General features: G+C 32.3%; 1 protein-coding gene across 1 annotated transcript in view; it reads right to left on the minus strand.

Annotated features, from left to right (window-relative positions):
• LOC137918494 (tyrosine-protein phosphatase non-receptor type 11-like) overlaps positions 1–23,173 on the minus strand; it is a 73,848-nt gene extending 50,675 nt beyond the window's left edge. The window contains exons 1-2 of the mRNA XM_068761319.1: positions 22,961–23,173; positions 17,610–17,772 (exon numbers count right to left, since the gene is read on the minus strand). Coding sequence (XP_068617420.1) covers positions 17,610–17,772; positions 22,961–23,115 — 318 coding nt within the window. The 5' untranslated portion in view covers positions 23,116–23,173. The remainder of the gene's footprint in view (positions 1–17,609; positions 17,773–22,960) is intronic.
• Positions 23,174–23,385: the final 212 nt, after the last annotated feature.

Genomic DNA, 23,385 nt, shown 5'->3' on the forward strand with positions numbered 1-23,385 from the left:
TTGTTCACATCAATGACGTTTGTCTCTGTCAAACAAGTATTGTCATTTGGAAAGCCATAAATACATTTTACTTTTTTTGTGTATTTAACAAATAGTAAAACAAAAATGAAAGATTTAGAGCACTTGCTGTAAAATTTATGAGATATGATATCTAGTACAAATTCCAAATAACATATATAATTATGATTAATGGTTATGATTTTATTAAATCTCTACTGTAGTTTTGAAAAAAAAATTCAGTTATAGTGTTGATTTAAATCGTTGTTATATTGTGTCATTAAATCACTCATTACTTACCTAAAATATTTAAAATTTTTTGCTTCTCAAACATTGGACTTTTTCCTGGCAAAAGGTGGTCCAAATTTAGAAAGGGTCCAAGTCTGGTGGAGCAAGGTCTTATGAATACCGTTGATGATGCAAAATTTCTAATCATATGATAACTTGGAAACCGACTTTTGTATAGTGAAATGTTGGTGAAGAAGCAGAGAGGACAAGCAATTTACCAAATCAAGCCGGATATTTGCGATTTTCCTCGTCATAGTTTACACGTCTGTAGTAATGCTGGTGCTTTTTGATAAGAAGTTGAAAATTCAGTATCATGGGCCTAAGCAACATAATGATCACTTATGATTGCCAAAAATAATTCAAATTTTATTTGTTGGGTCAAAGCATTAAAACATTTTTAAAAAATTACGACAAACTAAATTTGAATCAGACATATTATTTGTCACCTTTTTATTAAATTGCGTTCAGGTAATTAACCTATCATCCTTACGAAACCTTCGAAAACTTCCTTTAATTGAAACGAACACACATGTCGAGAATTATTTGAATTGTCGCTATTAAGTATCAATACTTATTCAATATTTTTTAATACTTTAAAACCTGACCTAAAATTTATGAGCATTAATTACTCAATAGTGTAAAGACATGTCTAGAAGACATAAATTATTGTTTTGTTAACATCCTGTAATGTCATGATGTCCTGGTATAGCCTCGTCGTATCTTCAAATTGCAATCAATACCCAGTTCCATAGAATTTGACGGTAGGTGGCGTGTGTCGTCACTACAAATAATTATAGGTTTTCAATCTAGTTTAATTCAAAAAATCTAAAAATATCCTTTTAAAATATTTAATTTGTTTTTAACCATGATAAATTTATTAATTTTATTAAGTGTAATAAGTAAATTACAAAATAAATATTTTAAGTATAATGTTACGCACTAGTTGTAAAAGCGACAAAATCTAAATAATAAGACTTCCTTAAAAGTTATTAGTAATTTTTTGAGAAAGAAGTGTGTGTAGCAAATAAATAATAATATTTACATTTTTTATTGTAGCAACTTTAACCTGCCAAGAAAATGCGGAACTCGCACTTAGCGTATTTGTCATTCTCTTGTTCATTTAAATAAGATATGCAGACGCAATCAGGACTTTAAAATATTCTCTAAAAATAATTAAACCGCCATAGAACTTACAGAAGGCGAAATTATGAGAGAAAAATAGTATTGAATAATTTTTACTACTTAGGATTTTACTACCACAATGATTTCAGTACTATATAAAAAGACAATGGTGTTTTCGTGAAAAAATATTGCCGTTACTCCGAAATTCAAGTGGAAATGTTATAATGTACTTTAATTACAATAGAAACCAGTTCTTGTACACTGCTTGTTTTTAGGCATCGTAATCATTAATTTCAAAAACTCTTTGTGACAGATTCCGACATCGTTTACTTCAAATTTATTTTATCCGTTATAATAAAAGTTATTGTCATAAAGTTTAGTAATTTCATAAACCAATTATTTTATTCAAATAAGGTATATGGGGTGTTACTAAGAATGTTATTCATAAGCTAACAAAAAATAAAGACGCTGAAAAAAAATTGAAATTCCGTAGCTATTTTGATCTCTACAACCTAATTCAAAAAAACGTTCCTTTTATTCTTCCTACGTATGAATGACTACCCAGCCGAAATGTACACTTTTGTATAATTCTGCCATTTTTACAAAATTTAAACAACGCGCTCAGCTTTTTTTTTGTATTCACTTAATTCGTATTAGTTTTTTTAAAAAAGTAATTTGTTAAAAAAATCCATCACTCTTACCATACATGTTTGTTGTTAAGTTTTCCTCGTGATTTCTGTTTATGTTATTGATATGCACCATGCACCCTTTAAAGTGATTTAATAGAAATTACATCGTTACAAGTTGTGCTGTGGTATTCCAGCGGTACAAGACAGAGACTTGTGATCGTAGATTGCGGGTTCGTTTCCAGAAATACAGTCTTAAATATCTTATATCGCACTTTGTTCATTAATTATATAGGATTACCGCTGCTCACAAAAAATATTTCAGAGGATGGGCAAGCAGAGATCTTTGCATATATTACCATACTGCAATTGCCAACCCGCCTACCATATGGAGTGATTATGGTTATCTTCCAATGAGGCCTGTGTGTCTTGCAGTGGGCGTCTATGGCCCGCAACGACGACGACGATATCATAATCTCATCAGTTAACAGACATACACCGCAAGACGTAGGTCTTCCTTAAAAATCGCCGCGATGACCGATCTTACGTGACTTTAATAATGTCAAACCTGATTATAATGTAACAACTATTGTTGTTTACTACTTCTTACTAATTAAAATGAATTTATTAATTTTGGTTATAACTAAAAACAGTTTTCGAGAGGTTTTATTTAGATTTCTCGATAGAACTGATTTATTTGAAGAGGAATGAAAATGTGAATAATTTCGTCCATACGACAAACATTTTGACGTCACGACACCTACCATAAAATCCATGCAACTAGTATTGATTACAATGTGAAAACACGACTCGGTAATACTAGGACACCATAACTTTATAAGATATTATCAAGCACATAATATTGTCTGACGCTTGCTAGAAATTATTTTATGTTTTGAACTTCAAAAATATCATGACTAATGGGATAACTGATCCGACGCAGATAATTCAAAATCACTTTTAAGGTGGCGAAGCTCGAGGGCACCTCGGGGAGCCTCGGCACAGTTCCGTACATAAATTTAAAGTTGCTTTTCGAGCAAGTTCCTAATATTTAAGAAAAATGTTACCCTAATCAGAAAATTTATTACGCCAATATTTTGAAATTCCGAAACACAAACTGTCATGGATTTATAATAAATTACATTTTAACAACGTGCTAAACCTATTGCTGAGATCGTACCAACCCGTTACGTTTTTATCATTCGACATCCCTAAACATGGCCGTGATTTTTCTGCATTGTACTTATGGAATATGGAACCTTTAATTTATCTATTCGATTCTTTTTTTAATCACAGAATATTCCTAGTAAGGTGGTCACAGTGTGTTACCAAATGTACTAAACTTAAAAATATTTGCTAGAGTTTTAAACTATGCTTTCAATAATATTATAGTTTTGAACGTTTGATATTTAAGTATACTAACTACTATACTACACTCAAATAATACAAACCAGTGCGCCATTAATGAAATAAATAGCTACGTGGGTGGTCTGACTGTTCTGTTTTATTAGGATCTCATAAATCCTAGGAACCTCTTTTACTATTAACTAAAAGGGGTGGGTGGTGCGATTTGTAACGGTTATTATTAGCGTGTACAAATTAGACTACTATTTTAAAATACGACTGGCCAATACTAGGTTTCCATAACTTTACAAGATAACAAGACCGTACCGTTGACTGACGCTAGGATCTAATTATATTTTTTTGTATGAAGGTTGTAAAATCTTGAGAAATATAATGACTATTGGCATTTGACATTGACGTAACATTTCGCATTTGACAGTTTTCTATAAAATTCTTACGTTAGAAAGGTATTTTTCTATTTGTTTATATGTACTGCAGTGTCAATAAGCACGTAGCCATAGAATTGAAAATTGACCCTTGACAAGCTCAGAATTTGAATAGCACAAGAGCCCACTGAAAAAAAAACCTTATCGACGGTTTGTTATTTTTGATATTCTAAATAATTAAAAAAAATCATTCATAATAAAACCGAACCGTTCTTGAAGTGAGTGATAACTGGTGATGAAAAATAGGTCACATACAATAAGAACGTACGAAAGAAAGAAGTCGAAGATTAGTCAGGCTTCACAAACTGGCATAACCCAGGTTATCTAACAATAATGTGATTCTGCGTATGTATTAACAACGCCCTTCCAAACTCCTCAGGATTGGAAAGACATTATTTATTACGAGCATTTACCGCCGAGAAGAATTATTTATGCGGGTCTCTCTCTGTGAAGTGATTATAGCTGGAAACCTAGTTATCGTCATTCAATGTAATATTAAATTACAGAAATTTAATTAAGAAATAGAAGAACAGAACAAAAAACATTTTAGGTTTTAAAGAGATTAAAAAAGGATGGTATGTATGCCTTATTTTTCTTAATTAAAACAGTATTAGAAAAAAAAACAGTTATTATTTATTACATATAAAACAAATTACTATAAGAGTCCGTCAATCAAAAGAATGATTATATTTTTTATTGCTCCGTGAATAAAAAAAAATGTATCCTTTTTGCGAGGGCGGAGTTACGTTTCAGCTTTACTGGGAACTCATAAACGTTTAGTTACCTCTAGTGAATGTCTTATTTAAGAAAATCAACTAAAGATTCCTTGCTCTTAACTGCGATAGTAGCTTTAAAATTATTTACGATACATTATAATATCTCTCAACATTTAGGAAAAAGTTTCCCCGGTCTGAAAGAGTTGTAGATAATTTTAAAGGACACTATAAGCAGATCTACGGCTAACAGGAAGATTCCTGCTAATATGCTGTTTTGCAAAGCCACGGAAGTAGAGTGCCACAGGAGACGCAAAGAGACAAAACATAAAAAAACCTTTACCCGTGAAGAACCTATTGATAAAAAATACAATAGAGTTCTGAAAGTTTTAGGTGCATCAACTACGACCTGTGGCATATTTATTTAGAACATTAAACTTGTGTAACGTTTGTATGTAATTTATTATTTAAATTAGGATTATAATGATTTTTAAAAATGTTGGTGATGCCTATAAATAACCGAAGTAGACATAGTTTTGTGCGAATTTATAAATAATACAAATATTTTGGTAAATATGTTGGGATAGTAAAGTATGTAAGAATCAAAGAAATGTGGAAATATTTGAAATTGAATCCGTACGCAATATATCGCTTCAGGTAGATTCATCTCTTTTACGCAACTACAGTAGTTCGCCGAAGAATAACTTCACACGTTTATAAGCTTCCAGTATACCGGAAGAGGGAATCAATCCACGAAAGTCCTTTCTTTGAAGTTGAATAAAAATAATCAAAGAGGTTGTGAAATGAAATCAGGAAAAGCCCAACATGAAAGTTCATTTGTTTTTTTCGCTAACAACAAAATTGTTTGTGTTAAAATGTAATATAATATGTAATTTATGTTTATATTCGATTGTTGCTGCACGCTGATAGCCATTTTGGCTTTTACAGCTTCATCAGACTCAGGGCACGCGGATGCGAAATCCGCAAGCTAATACACTAAAATAAAATCTACGTCACATGCGTCGCCTGACGTTATTATATTGTATCGGCTAATTGTTACCTTATAGTGTCAATTATAGGCGATATATAATGAGCATGTATGCACCTCACAAGTTGCACAACATGCACAAGCATGTCTTGTTAAGACTGCCGTCGGAAGACACAAGATGCAAGCCGCTTCCAATGGGTTCTTTGTGAATCCATGAGGAGGCCTATGTCCGTGGTAATAGACCGTGCTACGACTAAGTTCTGAATACAAAGAAAATCCAAAAATATTTATATCATGGTTCTGTGCATAATGAACATACTCGTATCACCAGAAGATATTTTCTGTCCTAAGCGCGCCAGTGACAGTATCATAGTTGTGACTTTTCTGCAATGCACATATGGGATGTGATAGGATTTCAGTTCGAATCGCCATTTAATTTACTTATTCGTTTCTATTTTTTAATTAATCATAGAACACCCCCAGAGGTGTGATGGTCCCAGGCGTATGCATGCGTAGAGTTTAATGAACATATCTATAAAAATTAAGCCTTCTTCTAAATAATTGTTTAATTATTATAAGGTATGCTTGTGTTTTTGCTTAATAGAAAGTATTAATAGAATTCGTTCGTTCAAATTAGAAACAGCTTTCAGGGTTATTTTTGAAATAGAGATCATGTCGGAAATAATTTTTTTTGAGTGGTCCGCACAATGTATGAATGGGTAAAGTCGTCGTTGTTATTGTATTGGGAGCGCATAAATACTAGGAACCTTCTTTACTATTGACTGAAAGGGATAAGGCGATATGAAACTCTAAGCTGCGTGCGCAATTTGGCGTCAAATTCAAACGTATTTCCCATTTTTATTCACTTTATCTTTTGCCGCCTTATTTTTCTATCGTTAAGACTTCCATATATTGTAATAGATATAACATAATCTCCCAGTGTGTCAATAGGATATTAAATATTAATTTGTACGGTGGGGATTGATAGTAGTTACTGAAAGTGTTTGATAAAAAATCTTTTTAAATGTATTGTGTGATGGTTAAGTGTGGTACTTTAGCAAGTGGTAATGTTGGAAAAAATAATTTGGATGTACCTTTAAAACGACATAACTTATGCAACTAGGGTTAAGGTTTGCGGTCACACAGTCCAATGAGTGTTGTGAGGCGCGCATTAGTAGCAGTTAAAAAGGCAAAATAATGAGAGTGTATTGAATAACGAAGATTGTAGTGTTAATAGATAGTTTCTTAAATTATATAATTGTTGAAAAAATAAAATTGATTACGTCTCAGGAAAAAGTCCTGAGAAATACTTAGCTTCTCGAGTCTGAACTGTCGTTGCACAGCACCAGCGAACACTGCATCTACTACACTCCGCACAGGGCACTGGGTTATACACAACAGAACCAAACGCTACTCACCTCTCCACAACACTCTTTTTCAGGGAGCGGCCGCCCTGCTTCCTGACCGCAAACAGGGTGGGCGAACCGAGGTTAGATCCTGATCCCTCCTTGGCCCGTTTGTGGTCCACGCTGCCGTCCCAAGCCGCACACACACAAAATCAACACTACACAGGTCTACTTGGGTAGAGTGCTTTTCTACGTGCGAACGACTTCATGCAACTGGTACGCGCCCTTTCAGCTTTGTTTGTTTTTGAATTTTTAAGTTCACGGACTCGCCGCTCCATGAACTCAGCTACGATGAAGCTGTAAAAGCCCATGGGCTAATCCCAGCAACATCAACCGAGAATAAGTATCAATTCTGAATTATACAGCGTTGCTATCAATTTCAACATCAAGAGCTTTGTTTTATATTGTATTGGATGAAAATTTCTGGCTAGAAAAGCCTCAGCTACTTTACTACAACTAGTCCGGCTTTCATTGTAATTACAATGTATAAGAACTCCCAACCAAAAACTATCACTGTATAAAAACGTTGAAAGCAAATGGTTTTTGAAAGCAAATTTAAAAAGCTAAAAGCAATGGGGTTTTTAGCTTTTTAAATTTGGGGGAAAAATTTTAAAAATTATTCGACACCTACACTAAAGCCTGTCGCATATAGCGCAGTTCGAATCTATTTCATCATGTTATACTGACTTGGTTTTCTGGTTATCCGCGGAGCTGAGTCTCTACATCATATCTTCCCGAACACTGTAACCAAACCTGCACCGTTCGTTCCTTCACAGTAACTGATCGGTATACGATGTAATCAAATGAAATAAATTTTAAATTAGAGCCAATTAGCGCACGCAATATATATAGGTTCAAGTATCATCTCATCCACCCACGTAAAATATCAAGACTCTCATAAAGAGAAAATAAAATCCTCTCGTCGTCAATTAACGACTTTCAACTAGTGGAAAACCTTTATAATATTTTTTATATATTCATGTAACGATATTACAATTTCAAATAGTTATTTAGACTGTTAAATCCCGTATTAAAAAAAAAAAACTGAATTTTTAATTGAGACATACCTCTAGAAGATTTTTTTACACACATTCGGTTACACAGCCTTTTCAATTCTTTGACGAAAATGTACAATTTACTGCCGAAGGGATAACAAGAAATAATATCAGCTAAAACCCTATAATATTCCGCTAACGCCGGTTGTCAAAACTATGACAACACATTCGTACACAACTACGGTTCTAAGGCATAATGATCGAGGTGAAACTTTCTATTAGACTAGAAGCAATAACAAATCACACGAAACAATTATTTTTATCGATATATTTTTTTACGATCGACTAAAAAATAAAATCCTGGTACCCAGCGTATCAAATAAAACCAATAAGCAAAATGTAACGCCGACATTATCATGACATAGAACATATAGAGCGTCGATATAATAAGTCCGCGGCCGCGTTCAAATCCGGAGAAATATGATTAATTATTATCATCACACTACGGGCCTAGCGGAGCCAAAAACTTGGTCGACTGCTATTATTGTTATTTAATTGCTTCCCACTATAGTCCTGCAGCATTTGAGGAACGTTGGCCTGTAATGACAATGGTCATCTTTCATTAGTGTTGGCGGGGCGATGTTGTCCTCATCTTTTTGCCTAACAGGCATTCAGAAGCAACGTCCCATGCTGCGACATCGTCTCGCGTCGGCCGCGGCGTCAGTCTCTGCGTCAAGGTCGACAAAACTGGAGGCGTCGGAAGCCTAGAGGAAAGCGTCGGCGTCTTCGTAGACGATTGCGTCGGCGTCTTCGTAGACGATAGTGTCGGCGTAGACCTCTGCTTTATAGATAGCGTCAGCGTCTACAAAAAGCAAGCATCAGCGTAGGCCCAGCGGATTCAGCGGCGTTGCCCAGGGGACAGCGACGGCGTCTTCTTAGTGAACATCGTCGGCGTCGACCAAAACTGTCGCGTCGGCGACGGCGTCTACACTAATGATGCGTCGACGTCGGCGTCAATCAAAAAAGAGGCGTCGGGGTCAGCGTCTATGAAGACGATAACGCCGACGTATTTTGGACGATAGCGTCGGCATTTATAAAAGGAGGCATCGAAGACGGCTTTGTAAACAGCGTCGGCGTCTCCAAAACTAAAAAACGTAGGCGTCGGCATCGGCGATTGCGTCGGCGTCGACTACAATATGGGAATATATTTTGAATTGGCGCCAAAATGCGACGCAATATAAACGCTACAGGTTGCCTCGTCCCTTTTACTCAACTACGAACATTCGTCACTGAAGGCTTTGAAACATTTATGAAACCCCGATATCAGAGAACGGATTTTCCACCTACGTAATATCAAAAAAAGTTTGAACTAAAATTTCCTCGGTATCAAAGAAAATATTACCTACGTCAATTGCTCGTGAAAATTAATTCAAAGAGATTTATGTAAAGAAACCTAACCTAATTACGAAGCTTTATTATTATTGTTCCAAGCGTTTACAACGATAATTTAAATTTAACTGTGATCAGAATCTCATATCAATAGGGCAATTTTTTTTAAGTATTTTTCGATCTAGTTTTTATTTATGTTCACCGAAAACCCACAAGTAACTCTCTAAGGATTAGCTAAAGTCTTTTTAATCCGTTTCCATTGAAATTTACTGTCAACAAAGCATTAATTTGTGTGAGTGAGTCGAAATTGTTCACGACTGTTCTTTCTGAAATTGACAGACGTTAATTTTAACATTAAAGTTACGTATATATACATTTTAAGGAATTTTATTCATTTAAGAAAAGCAGTTTATTTGGAGTTAAGTTTCTCGATGAATGCTGAAATTCTCGTTAAAAGACAGTTTTACAAAGGGCGCGGTATCAAACCGAGCCCTTCGTGAAACATCCTTTCCTTATGAGTGACGTAAATTTCACAATGCACTTACTTAGTCGTAAACAAAACATATTTTAAAAAAATCACTTGAATTTCAATAATTAAAATATTGTGATGATACAGTAGTTTTTCAGAAATATTCTCCACGTTAACGAAAAACAAAATATTAGTTAGTGTCATACAACTTTTATTTTATTACGGTCTCTTTAATATCCTTCATATTCATGGTATCCTAGTACAGGCGAGTCGTATTTTCAAATTGCAATCAATACTAGTTACATTAAAATTATCGATAGGTGTCGTGGTGCTCGTGAAAATGTCTACTAACGTCATGTGAAGAAATATTTTATTTTGTTAATCTTTAATTTAGTTAATCCTAAAAAAACAACTTAAACATTTGTTCGTTTAAATTGTTTTTTATTTGTTTTTTGTTGTCATAATCATAATTAATTAATAAATCTCACTGCGTAAGTAAGTAGTCACAGCATAATAGAACTTTAGTTGTACATGGTTGATAGATTAACGGATTTTTTTTAAATAAGAGAAATATTAATTACCAGAAACCATCTGACAAAGAAATCCATATAGCTAAGATGTAAGTTTCATTTTTTTCATATGGCAATGATTTCATCGGAAAAGCTCGTGCTTGGCGTACTAGTCGTTCTCTTGTTCATTCACGAAAAATTACCAAACACGTAAAAAAAGAATAAGAATTTTAGATATGTATTTAAGACATATTTTCACGTTACCTTTTGCATTTTAAAATACGAAACTAGACCATAAAAACTCAAATCTAGTCGTCATGGTTCATATGACCAAAAGGAATTCAGAAAGGAGACTTAATAATAAAAATATACGAAACCATTTGTAGATATTATAATTTATATAAATAGAGATTATTTAGTAACTTTAAAATAAAATTATTTTAGTTCTAATATTTGTGTACTCGAAGAGGTTTATACCGTAGCGGGAAAACTCAAGTTAAGATGTCAAACAGACATGCTTACAAAGGGAACATTCAGTAACACCTCCTAATATTCATGCTCTCCTTGTATTTGGACATCGTAATCATTCGTTCTGAATTACGTCACGCTCTGCTAAAAAAAAATTATTACATACAACAAACATTCTTTTTTATTTTTAAATTCAAATTTCATTCTTTAATGATAAAATTTGTTTGTCGCAAATCTAATATTGTCATTAAATTTCATTTTATGCAAGACAATTCAGGTTATTTTTAGGAAAATATGAAAAATTAAGTATATTAAAAAAATACTTTTCAAAATTTCTCTTTTTAGTACTCTCTTATATGTTACCCATCTTGCATAGTCATGGTGTCTTAGTATAAGCGAGTCGTATTTTCAAAATACAATCAATACAAGTTACATTGAACTTTGTCGTCAAAGTGTCAAAAAGTGGAATGGTGAATAAAAGTTGTGTCCTGGATTTTAAAATTATTTTTTATAATATTATTTATTAACTGACGAGAACAAAGAATAAAATATCATACATGCTGGCTGGACTATAGTGGAGGAAGCAATAAAAGTGATACTGACCGATCAGTATAAATCGTCGTTGTATTTATTGTATTCAGAGCTCATAAATACTAGGAACCTCCTTTACTATTGACTGAAAGGGATAAGGCGAGTAACTTAAAACTGCATGCGCAATTTGGCTTATAAATATCTAATAATTCTAAAAATATGTAATCTGATTAATAAAAACAGCATTCATTTAAGAGGTTTTTGTTTTTAAATTACTCAAAATGAAGGAACTAATTTGAACAAAGAAAATATTTATTATATTATAGAAATAAATATTTGACACTATTTTTGAAATTTCGAAGAACCTACAAACGACCTCTACCGGTGAAATAAGTAAACAAACTATAGGTTATTGATTTTTTGGAAATTACGACTCTGTTATACTAGGAGATCATAACTTTACAAGACATTAACAAGATAAACAGAATATCAACAGCTACGTGATAATAAATAATACATAATCTTCAATCATTCTTAAACGATTTGTTCCAATGCCACAAATGTTTGGCAGTTATTCGCTACTTAAGCAGTTTTTTTTTTAATTCTATTAAATAATAATTGCACATTACCGTCATTACTGGAGAAATTTCGACAAAATGGAACATTTTTTCTTATTTTATAGAAAATATCATATGTAAAAAGGACCACAAAATTTATGTATAGCTATTTTAACCTTTTCTCTTCTCCCTTTTCTTGATTTTCAAAGTTTACGAATCACTATTGATCATAATGTTATCCGATAGATGCCAGTATGTCTAATTGAAATGTACAAAAAAAACACTCTTCGACACGAAGCAAACCCTCCCTCAAATTCTTTACTGTTCATTTTTTTCTGTTATCATGAGCCATTATCAATTGATGCTTGACTACAAGTAATATTCGTTTTCCTTAGGTGCTTTCTTCAAAGCAATCAACATCAATCAACAAAGCTTTTAGTATATTTCTATACTCGGGGCTTATAAACGCACGATGGTTTCTGTTGAGGACAAAACTTCATTCCTTTCGCTCCAACTACAATTAATTATTCAAGTTAAATAAAAAGAATGTAAACACCGGAAAAGCAATATTGCTTGCGTAAGTTGGCTTCTGCTTCAAGTATATTCTAACATATCAAGTTCGTTCTTCGTTCGTTTTATTTAAATGCAAGATTAAGAATTATTCGTAGTGATAACAGAAACTAGGTAGTCATATACTACGAACTTTTTTAAAACCATATAGTACAACAGACGACTAGGGTATTTCGAACATATAAAGCAGTAAAGTAAAGGTTTATAACAATGGTAATATCAGGGTGGTTATTTGAAAATTAATTGAAATTTCTTTTTAATTGAATGACGGCTTTCATTGAAGAAAATTTTCTAACATTCGTTCGTACGTTGCGGTTACGACACCAAGCGGTGGAGCTGCGTAACTAGTATTGATCCTACCATGAAAATACAGCTCGCATTACCAAGACAGCATAACTATATAGGATTTTATTGTTTATATTTTCAGATTCTAAATGTTCCTTATAATACATGTATTTATTTATAAAAAAAAATGTTAAAGAGGCTTCATGGTAGTGCCTGGAAGGTAGTTTTTTGTATGATTTTGATTTATAATTTTAATTTGTAATATATTTTAATTTAAAACGTAAATAACAATTGTAGAGCAGAACATTTTTTAAAATAATGGAAATATATTTGAAATTGGCGCCAAAATGCGACGCAATATAAACGCTACAGGTTGTCTCATCCCTTTTACTCAACTACGAACATTCGTCACAGAAGGCTTTGAAACATTTATGAAATCCCGATATAAGAGAACGAATTTTCCACCTACGTCATGTCAAAAAATCTTTTTGAATTAAAATTTCCTCAGTATCAAATAAAATTAATTCAGAGATTTATGTAAAGAAACCTAATTAAGAAGTTTTGTTAATATTATTCCAAGCGTTTACAACGATAATTTAAATTTAACTCGGATCAGAATCTCATATCAATAAGGCAAAATAGTAAAATGTAGTAAAATCGTATGTTTTAATTTAGTCACATTTTAATAATTTTTTCTAATTTTTTTCGCGTTCTATGTACAACATTAAGGTATAAAATGACAAAGCAGTTGATTTTTAAATTTAGTTTTAACATAAAACGAATTTATACGTAACACACGATACAAAAAGAAAAAAATACTACAATTTACTTAGTTTTAATCAAACATAATAAAGAGAACAACGTTCATTTCATATTATAGAGAAACAAAATAATAATTCATTACAAAAAAAAAAACGATTAATCAAAATTGAAACTTTTTCTTGTAATACAAATTCCTTTAAAAAAAATTCCAACACTGTCCAAGTGCAAATCTGACACATCTCCAATCTTCATTCCTCTTCACAGATGTGAATTTGCTCCTAGAACTATTGTTTGATAGAGATATTTCGATTTCTAAGATATTAGGAAGAGGCAGTAAAACACTATGGCGTTAAATTTAGGTAATCGATTATATTTTGTAGACAACCAAAAAGGGAAATTAATAATCCGTAAGGTTATTATTTAATATTATTACTTATCTAAATGAGATTGGAAATTCTTTTATTTTTTTGCAGGAAATAATGTAACAAACACCGTTACATAAAAATTTTGAAGTCATAAAAATGCCGACCATATTTTTAAAATATTGTGTTGCGTGATTATTGGTAGCTAGGAACGTCATAGCAACTTTACAAGTCTAATAAAAATAAAAGTTATAATACGGTGCTGATATTATTGAACAGTGGTAGCCTTTAGCCTTAGCTGCAGCGATTTTCACAAATACACAAAGAATACAGTTTTCACAGGATTAACTAAAGTCATTAAGGATTAGCTAAAGCCTTTTTTAATCCATTTCCATAGAAATTTACTGTCAACAAAGCATTAATTTGACTTGGTGAATCGAAATTGTTCACGACTATTCTCTCTAAAATTGACAGACGTTAATTTTAACATTAAAGTTATGTATATATACATTTTAAGGAATTTTATTCATTTAACAAAAGCAGTTCATTGTGAGTTAAGATTCTTGATGAATGTTGAAATTCTCGTTAAAAGACAGTTTTACAAAGGGCGCGAATATCAAACCGAGCCCTTCGTAAAACTTCCTTTCCTTATGAGTGCCGTAAATTTCACAATGCATTTACTTAGTCATAAACGATATATTTAAAAAAAATCACTTGAAATTTAATAATAAAAATATGCGAAAAATTTATTTTGGTATTTTGTTTGATAAAGTAGTTTTAAAGAAGTATTCTCCACGTTAACGAAAAAAAAAATATTAGTTAGTGTCAGACAACTTTTATTTTATTAAGGTGTTTGTTTATTATCCTGCATATTCATGGTACCCTGGTACAGACGAGTCGTATTTTCAAATTGCAATCAATACTAGTTACATTAAAATTATCGGTAGGTGTCGTCGTGGTGCTCGTGAAAATGTCTACTAACGTCGTGTCAAATATTTTATTCGTCAATTTTTAATTTAGTAAATCTTAAAAAAACACAAACATAAATAAACATTTGTTTGTTTTAATTGTTGTTTTTTATTTTTTGTTGTCATAATCACAATTAATTAATAAATATCACTGCGTAAGTAGTTACAGTATAATAGAATTTTAGCTGTACAGGGTTGATAAATTAACTGTTTTTTTAAATAAAAGAGATACTAAATACCAAAAATCATCTGATAAAGGAATCCATATAGCTAAAGAAGTAAATTACTTTTTTTTAGATATGGCAATGATTTCATCGGAAAAGCTCGTGCTTGGCATACTAGTCGTTCTCTTGTTCATTCACGAAAAATAAACAAACACGTAAAATGCTATTTTAGGTATGTATTTAAGACATATTTTCACGTTCGTTTTGCATTTTAAAATACGAAAATACACCATAAAAACTAAAATCCAGTCGTCATGGTTTATACGACGAAAAAGAAGTCAAAAAGGACACTTTATAAGAAAAATGTACGAAACCATTTAGGGGTAATTTTTAAAAATAGTGATTATTTAGAAACTTTACAATAAAATTATTTTAGTTCTTATATTTGTGTACTCGAAGAAGTTTTTACCGTAGCGGGAAAACTCAAGTTAAAATGTCAAACAGCATGCTTTCAAAGGGAACATTCCGTAACACCTCCTAATATTCATGCCCTCCTTGTATTTGGACATCGTAACCATTCGTTCTGATTACGTCACGCTCTGTCAAAAAATTTACCTTAATATATTTTAATCAAATTTTATTCTTTAATGATTATTTGTTTGTTGCAAATCTAATATTTTCATTATAATTCATTTTATGCAAAACAATTCAGGTTGTTTTCAAATATGTTTAAAATAATTTTTAAGTTAATTTCTAAAAATTTCTCTCTTTTATGTTAAACATAAGTAATATATACAATATAACCATACGATTAGTACTTTCTTATATGTTAACCATCCTGCATAGTCATGGTGTCCTGGTATAAGCGAGTCGTATTTTCAAATTGCTATCGATGATACAAGTTACAAGTGAACTTGTGTCGTACGTAACAGGTGTCTGTAGTACCCGTGAAAGTGTCAAAAAGTGGAATGGGAAAGTTGTGTCCTGTATTATTAGATTTTAAAATTATTTCTATTACGTTATTAACTGACGAACAAAGCATAAAATATCATATGACCGTCTTTCCGAATTTACGAATCATGATATTTAAGTAAAATTAAAATTATATTATCATGGATCATTGCCGACGCCGATATCGATGCATTACTGAGCCCGACGCGTGATATTCTGGACGCCGTTGCCATTGCCGTGCATGTACCGTCGTCGACACCTGCGATTTTGACGTGCTTTCGCAGACGCCGACGACGCCTTTTTGTCGACAACGATGTTAACACCTATGCCGATTCTTTTTTACAGTCGACGCCGACGCTATTATAACCTTCGCAGACGCCGACGCTTCCTTATTATCGGCGCATTCGCTTCTCCTCACCGACGCCAACGCCTACGGTGTTTTCGACGCCGACGCTAGCAACCGCACCGACGGCGACGTTGTAAACTATAACAACGCCGACGCTATAAACAATGCCGAAACCGACGCTATGTCCAATGTCGACGCCGACGCTTTCTTTTAGTCGACGCAGGCGCTTACCCGAAGACATCGACGCCTACATTCCGGTCGATGCCGACGCAGTCTGCTTTGCCGACGCCGACGCTTTCCAACATTTCGACGACTACGCCTACATTATTGTCGACGCCGCCGCTATTCTCTTTGCCCACGCTTCTTAATAGCCGACGCAGACTCCTCCGTTGTGGTCAACACCGACGCTTTCCAATATGCCGATGCCGACACCTTCGTTATCGTCGACAGCGCCGCTATATGCTTTGTCGACGCTTCCTAATAGCCGACGCCGACGCCTCCGTTTTAGACCACGCCGACGCTATCACCTATGAAGCGCCAACGCCTTCGTTATAGTCGACGCCGACGCAAGGATTGACGCCGCGGCTGACGTGAGACCATGTCGAAGCACTGGCTATTGTGTCGAATGCTGGTTAGGCAAAAAGGACAACATCGGCTTACTAATGAAAGATGACAATAACAGGCCAGCGTTCCTCAAATGCTGGTAGGACTATAGTGGAAGAGGCAATAAAAGTGATACTGACCGACCAGTATTAATTTTATTATCAGTTACTTGCGTAAATAAACAAGCGGTAGAGAAAAGAGCACAAAAAAAATATAAATCAAGGTAAAGAAATGGGATATAACCCGGATCTGCGATATTTGAGGAAAGAGGCGATGAATGAACGAAAAATAAGCACGAATGATAGAAAATTGTAGAAAGAAAAAAAAGAAAGATGGATCACACGAAGAACGATAAAAGAGTAAGAAATAAATGATTTTTCTCAATGTTTTTTGTTTTTTTGCTGCTGCGCTAGTTAAAAGTGTTATGTGAAGTTAATAGTGGTATGTGACCCCCAACCATATGCAAAATGGACCTACTAAGGATGGTGTTACAATATAGGAACAAAATAACAATTGCGATCTAGTAGATTCATAGTCGTCGAAGGTGGATTTCTTGAGTAATGACCAAAGAAAAAGTCGTTCTTTATGTTTACTTTGGTCAAATTTCTATTACATATTTACGTGCTTTTAACAAAACATGGTTGGTTTTGTACAAAGAGAAAGTGAGTTCGTCGTTACATTTTCAAGAAACAAGAAAATAAATTATAGTATATATAAATTATAATATAAATTGTATTATAATTATCTTACCTGTCTCCTTATCATGACATGCGACACACGGCCTCTGACACGTACTGACAGAACGTACTCTCCGGGATGGGTCAGCGACTCTCTCACTAAAAATGACCCATTTTTTCCCTTTTCCATTATTAGATTTTCCGCTTCCTTAGCCGACATAGTCCCATGGAACCACCTGTTGAAGGACACCATTTTCAATTTTTTTTCTTAAAGCGTTCATACATTATAAGGATGATTGTAACGTAAATAGTTTTATCGTGTAAAGGTCGGTCATTTTACAACTCACTTTTCAGAGGACTATATTTAAACATTTGTATGTATATATATATACATACATACATACATACATACATACATATATATAAATAAATAAATATATATATAATAAACTAAATATATTTAGACAAATCAATTAAGTTATTACCTGAGAAATACATATATTTTATTGATGTTTCTTGGGTTTATTAAACAATAGTATATATACTATATCTTAGGGCGACTATTGAGGAAGTTGACACCACCTTTTAATAACAGCTGTGATAAAAATCATTATCATAAAACGTTCCTAGGCAATGTTTTGAAATAACGGCGACTACCGCAATTACTCGCGTATTCTGTTACAATAGTTGTCTATTGTAACGGTAATTATTTCCCATTTTTATAAACTTGCACAATGAAACAGTAGTCCGTTTGACAAAAACAATCAATGATAGTCTATGCATTGATCTAACAAATGATGTATGATAAATAATTTTTTTCATATCAAGCTTTTTTCTTAAAAATAAGAATATTATGACGCGAATATTAATTCGACGTGACAAACAAATCTTTACAAAGAAACAATAGTTTAAGTTAAATAAAGAAATAAATTGACACGTTAAAGTTAGGAAAAAGAACATAAACATTTATTAAAAAATTGACTTGCGGTACTTTTATAGATGAAAAATTGAATGTTTGCCGAAAGAAAATTTCGTACGCTATAAATACTCGGCGTAAATACACCGCATTCCTATTTACTGTCAGACAGCGTTTACCATTGCCGAATGGCATTGAAGGCTGCAATGTAAATTACTGAGCAATCGAGACAAACTGTCGAGTTTCTCAAAGCCTCTCCTCGATGTGTGGTTTATATTGCAATATATTGTCCTCTAAGCTTTTAAGCATTGACAGTGCAAGTTACAACAAATGTCTTAATACAAAGCTGTTTAAATATTTTAAATGAAATGCTAGAAGTCCAGTCAGATTTGGCGTTAACCTTAACATTCGTGAACCTTGCTAGAGCGAACGACCTTGCATATACTCGTAGAATAGTATTTACATACACACTTATCGTTTTAAAGTTACGTATGCGTTACACATTTTTTGTAACATCGATAAATAAAACGAACAAGTGCAGACTTTTAATTGGATACATATTACAAAAAAGTAAATTCTATTTCCTAAATACGACACGGATATATAAAAATATTTACAAGTTTTCTTAAATACAATTATCAAAAATGAATACAATAAAAATTAAAAACTTATAACTCTTTAAAATACTTAGTTTAAATCAAGTAATGCTGATTTTATTTTACAAATACTCCATCTAACCTGGTTTTCCTGCGTCAACTTACAGTCACAAGGAAATTCGAGTAAAATCTTGTGTATTCCAAGGTAATGAAGGAAGAAATCAGTTTGTTGTTCAGTATCTTCTAAAACTTTTAAAAGGTAATTTAGCATATGTATCAAATAGCTATACTCAATATAAGAAACTAAAACCAGAATGAAACATGTTTCTTCTTTATCTATCTCGACGAACGTGGGAACCGGTTGCGCACGGCGACTTGCGTGCATCACACTAACAATTCTCAGAGTTTTTGCAAACTCTCCTGACAAGGAACAATGCAATCGCATTTTCTTTTGCCATAATAACTGATAGATTTCGAATTAAATGTTTTAACTGCTACTTGTTTGAGGTAGCACTATACACTTGTAATGATTTTAACATTAATTTTATATCTTTTAATAAGTATATAAATTACAAAAGTTATGTCTATTAATAGCGCAAGTATTTATAGCACAACAAATAGATATATTCATTGTAAATACAAATATTTGTAATGACAAAGTTCCAACAGTAGTAAAAAGATGTTTTACAAGGTGCAAAATTATTTTATTAGATCGACTTTGAAAAATTAACGTTATTTCAAAGATTGAATTCGTTGAGATCTGACGGAATATACAGAAACTGTCATAAAATTTATTATTAGTAATTGTTTACTAACTAAAGGTATTATTACTTGTTTACTTTTGTAAGTAAATGTTAAATGAGAACCATAATAAAGTCCTTATTAACAATTTTAAAATGTTACAGTATGTTAAAAGAGTTACTCCTCTCTCATTCAAAACTCTGAGAAAATTCAATAATGTTTGTCAGTTAGTACTGTGATAGCTCCCAGGCGAAGTATTTATGTGATGTAAAACTTCAAGTCCACCTCAATATGTAATAACTCAAAGGTTATCCTTCTTGCTGTTGTTAAACTAAATACCGGAACCGTATGTAATAAATATTATCCATTATTAACTTTTTGCACTTAACATATAATAAAATATGAATTTATTTCAGCATCGAACTAATTTATTGCCATATTGTAATGTGCAAACAACCAGGCCACGCAACTTAACGTAATACTATGCATATTTAATTGTTTATGTAATCTTAATTTAAATCTTTATTCGTATGTAAATTTTAGTAATTTATACAAAGATCAAGAATTAAGTGCTAATAGACTATGACTAGAATAGTATTAATCTAGAAGTGTTAAAACTAATATAAGTATGTCATAAAGGAGCACTTATTCATCGTAGTAAAATAACAAAACAACTAAAACCTGAGCACACTGTTAATGAAATGAAGAGGTGTTTAATATTTAAATATGTTAATATCATCTTTAGTTTTTTACGTATAACGTGGAATATATTTAATATATATTTGTGAAATTCTTGACAAACTCGAATAAATAATTAAGTATATTTTGATTAGATTTATGTTTCTATGTCAATCATATTAGTTTTTTTTTGGGTACCTTTTATGAGTATTATTAAAATATTTTTTTATAACGTGTAGAACTAAAAGTAATGGCGCCAAATTATATTAATACTCGATTCTATTTCTTTTAGCTGATTATGACGACAAGAATAAACAAAATAATTTTACTATATTTATTTCCGCTCAATCTGAAATAATAAGCATGTCACTAATTGATATTATAAGATGACAATATTGCGTATATTTGGGTGTCGATCCGACAAACAATATATTCTTAAGAATAAAAATAAATTAGTTAAATAATAAGATTAAATAAGCGATTATTGTTAGAAATTATATGAGTAATAAACGTTAAGCAAGATAAAGTTTATATTCCGCTTCGTTTCCCAGATATTCTTAATTTGCTCTAACAGCTACAGCTACTTCCTGCAGGAACTCCCAAATAATTTCCTGCTTCCTCTAGAATGTTGCGCAGTAAAACCTTTTGTTAGGTGAATCTGATTTTTTTTTTTTTGATGAACCGTGTACTCAATACTACTTTAAAGTAATTATTTCTTGATTATCTGGCGGTCATGACCATTACTCCTGTATAATTCAATCCTATATAAATCAAGTACACTTTAAGTAAACACAATTTTTAGCTTAAAATCACATACCTACTAAGAAGCTGCTTTAGTAAGGATGTGATTTTTATGATGTGATTACAACTTTACAGACATGGCAGGAACCAATGATATATAACTATTTATTTTTAAAAAATTAGTCGTTTTGTAAATAAATATTTACAAATCGGAAATAAATGTCTATTAAAAGAAACAGTAACGTCTCGTTTCCTAACCTCCGACCGCGTTGTCCTTGCAGTCGTTTTTGACACCGACCACCCACATCTTAATGATTAAGAAGTAGACTGTCCATGTTAAATATATTTACGTCATGTTTATCGTTAAGAATTTACTGAATTTACTTCGTTACTTAATAATGAATATCAATAAAAAAACCTATATACTAATAGGGCATTAGCCTCCGAAAAAATCACGTGATCTGTTTAAACATAAATAAAAACATAAGCTATGGTATATAAATCAAAGAATAACAACATAATTATTGATTTTTGTTTTCTTTTTAAAATATTATCTATTTTGAATATTAGGAAAGTGCACTAGACGAGTGTTACTTTAATTACGAGATATTACAGTAAAGAATCTACCAAGGTATATTAATACAAAATATTTTTGCTACATAGTTAAAAAATAGTGTACATTATTAGTTAACAAAAAATTCGATGTTTAGGGAAATTTTTCAATTTCATTTTTCATCTTCTTTGTTTTGATTGTGTTTTTACTTTATACTTTCTATATTGTTGTCTAATCTGAACCGATTGTTGTCTACTCGAATAAAGAAAAAACACTACAGTTTAGATATGTGATATAATGCATAACGTCAGAAGTTTTATTATACCGTAAAGTATAACTTGGTTTATCATTAAATAGTTTTTATTTTAATTAACAGTAGAACGTGCTTTAATTTCTTAGGTTGTATGTTTATAATGATGATGGGAAGACAACGCACTGGATTTCCCTGACCCTACGTAAACCAAGAGAATGTTCAAATTTTCTTATCTCTACTAAATCCGGTTACGAATGACTAACTCCGGGGATTCTTACAAAACGATACAAAGGTGCCACTTCCCTCAAGTAGAAAATTAAATGTCGAATTCAAAGAAACATCCTAATTATTGTAATTATTTTTTTATATTTAATCATGCTGTACAAGAAGTTAATATATATTATTAAAGAATGATAATATTTACTAACATAAATACGTTTGAATTCATGGCACTTTTTTATTTGCACTACAACTTGAAAAAATGAAAAAATATAATATCAAATCTTTTAAATTCTTTATATTATCTTAACAATTTTTTAATTTAAAATGAATAAAACATTAATACACCGGGTATCAAGCACAAAGACAAGTTTTACAAAAACCAGCACGCTTTATAAACGGAATGAAGTCCCAGTACCCGACGCTATGCATCTAGCAGATAACAATATACAAGTATGTATGTGTTCATGTAGTTACATTTTAAATATTCGACGCAAACGGTTTAATTATGAGACTTGCAATTATCAATATTACTTTTAGGAATTATAAAATTGGTATTATTAATCAAAAATATACAGACCCCAGTAGAGTTTTAGTTAAAAAGTTTTTCAATAATTGTATTTAAAATATAGAAGTAACAACATATTAAAATTGCAAAGGAAATATTCGCTGATGCATCAAATTTTTTTTGCTACAATTGATAGTAAAAATTATAAAAAGAACTTACTTTTTAAGCATAAAAGCTTTGCTAAGCTCCTTCAGGACTGTTGAAACTATGGCACCTGCAGCTGGGACGGCCAATACCGACGCGTCCATGCAGGCTGACAAAGCCGCCGGTGCCAGTACTCCCAGCCTGCTTAACCTGGGACCGTCTTTAGACATCACAACAGTGTCACTTAACCATACAGTAACAAAACACTCGCGTAAGTACACCCCGGCACAGAGATCCGTCCCGCGTGCCGGTCAATTCACAAGTGCAAAACAGTTACTTAGTATATCCTCATTGCATAGCAATGTCCGCGTGATGCGATGCAAGGATCAGCGGTCGATTATTATGATTAGTTCGATCCGATTAGTCATATGGTTATTCAATGATATGACACATTCCGTTTTGATGTCGGTTTCTGGAAAAAATTTGCACTCGCTCGATTT

Source organism: Battus philenor, unplaced genomic scaffold (genome assembly GCF_028537555.1).
Source record: "Battus philenor isolate CCGP_79_NKW_IND1 unplaced genomic scaffold, ilBatPhil1.0.hap1 SCAF_1, whole genome shotgun sequence".
NCBI classification, from domain to species: domain Eukaryota; kingdom Metazoa; phylum Arthropoda; class Insecta; order Lepidoptera; family Papilionidae; genus Battus; species Battus philenor.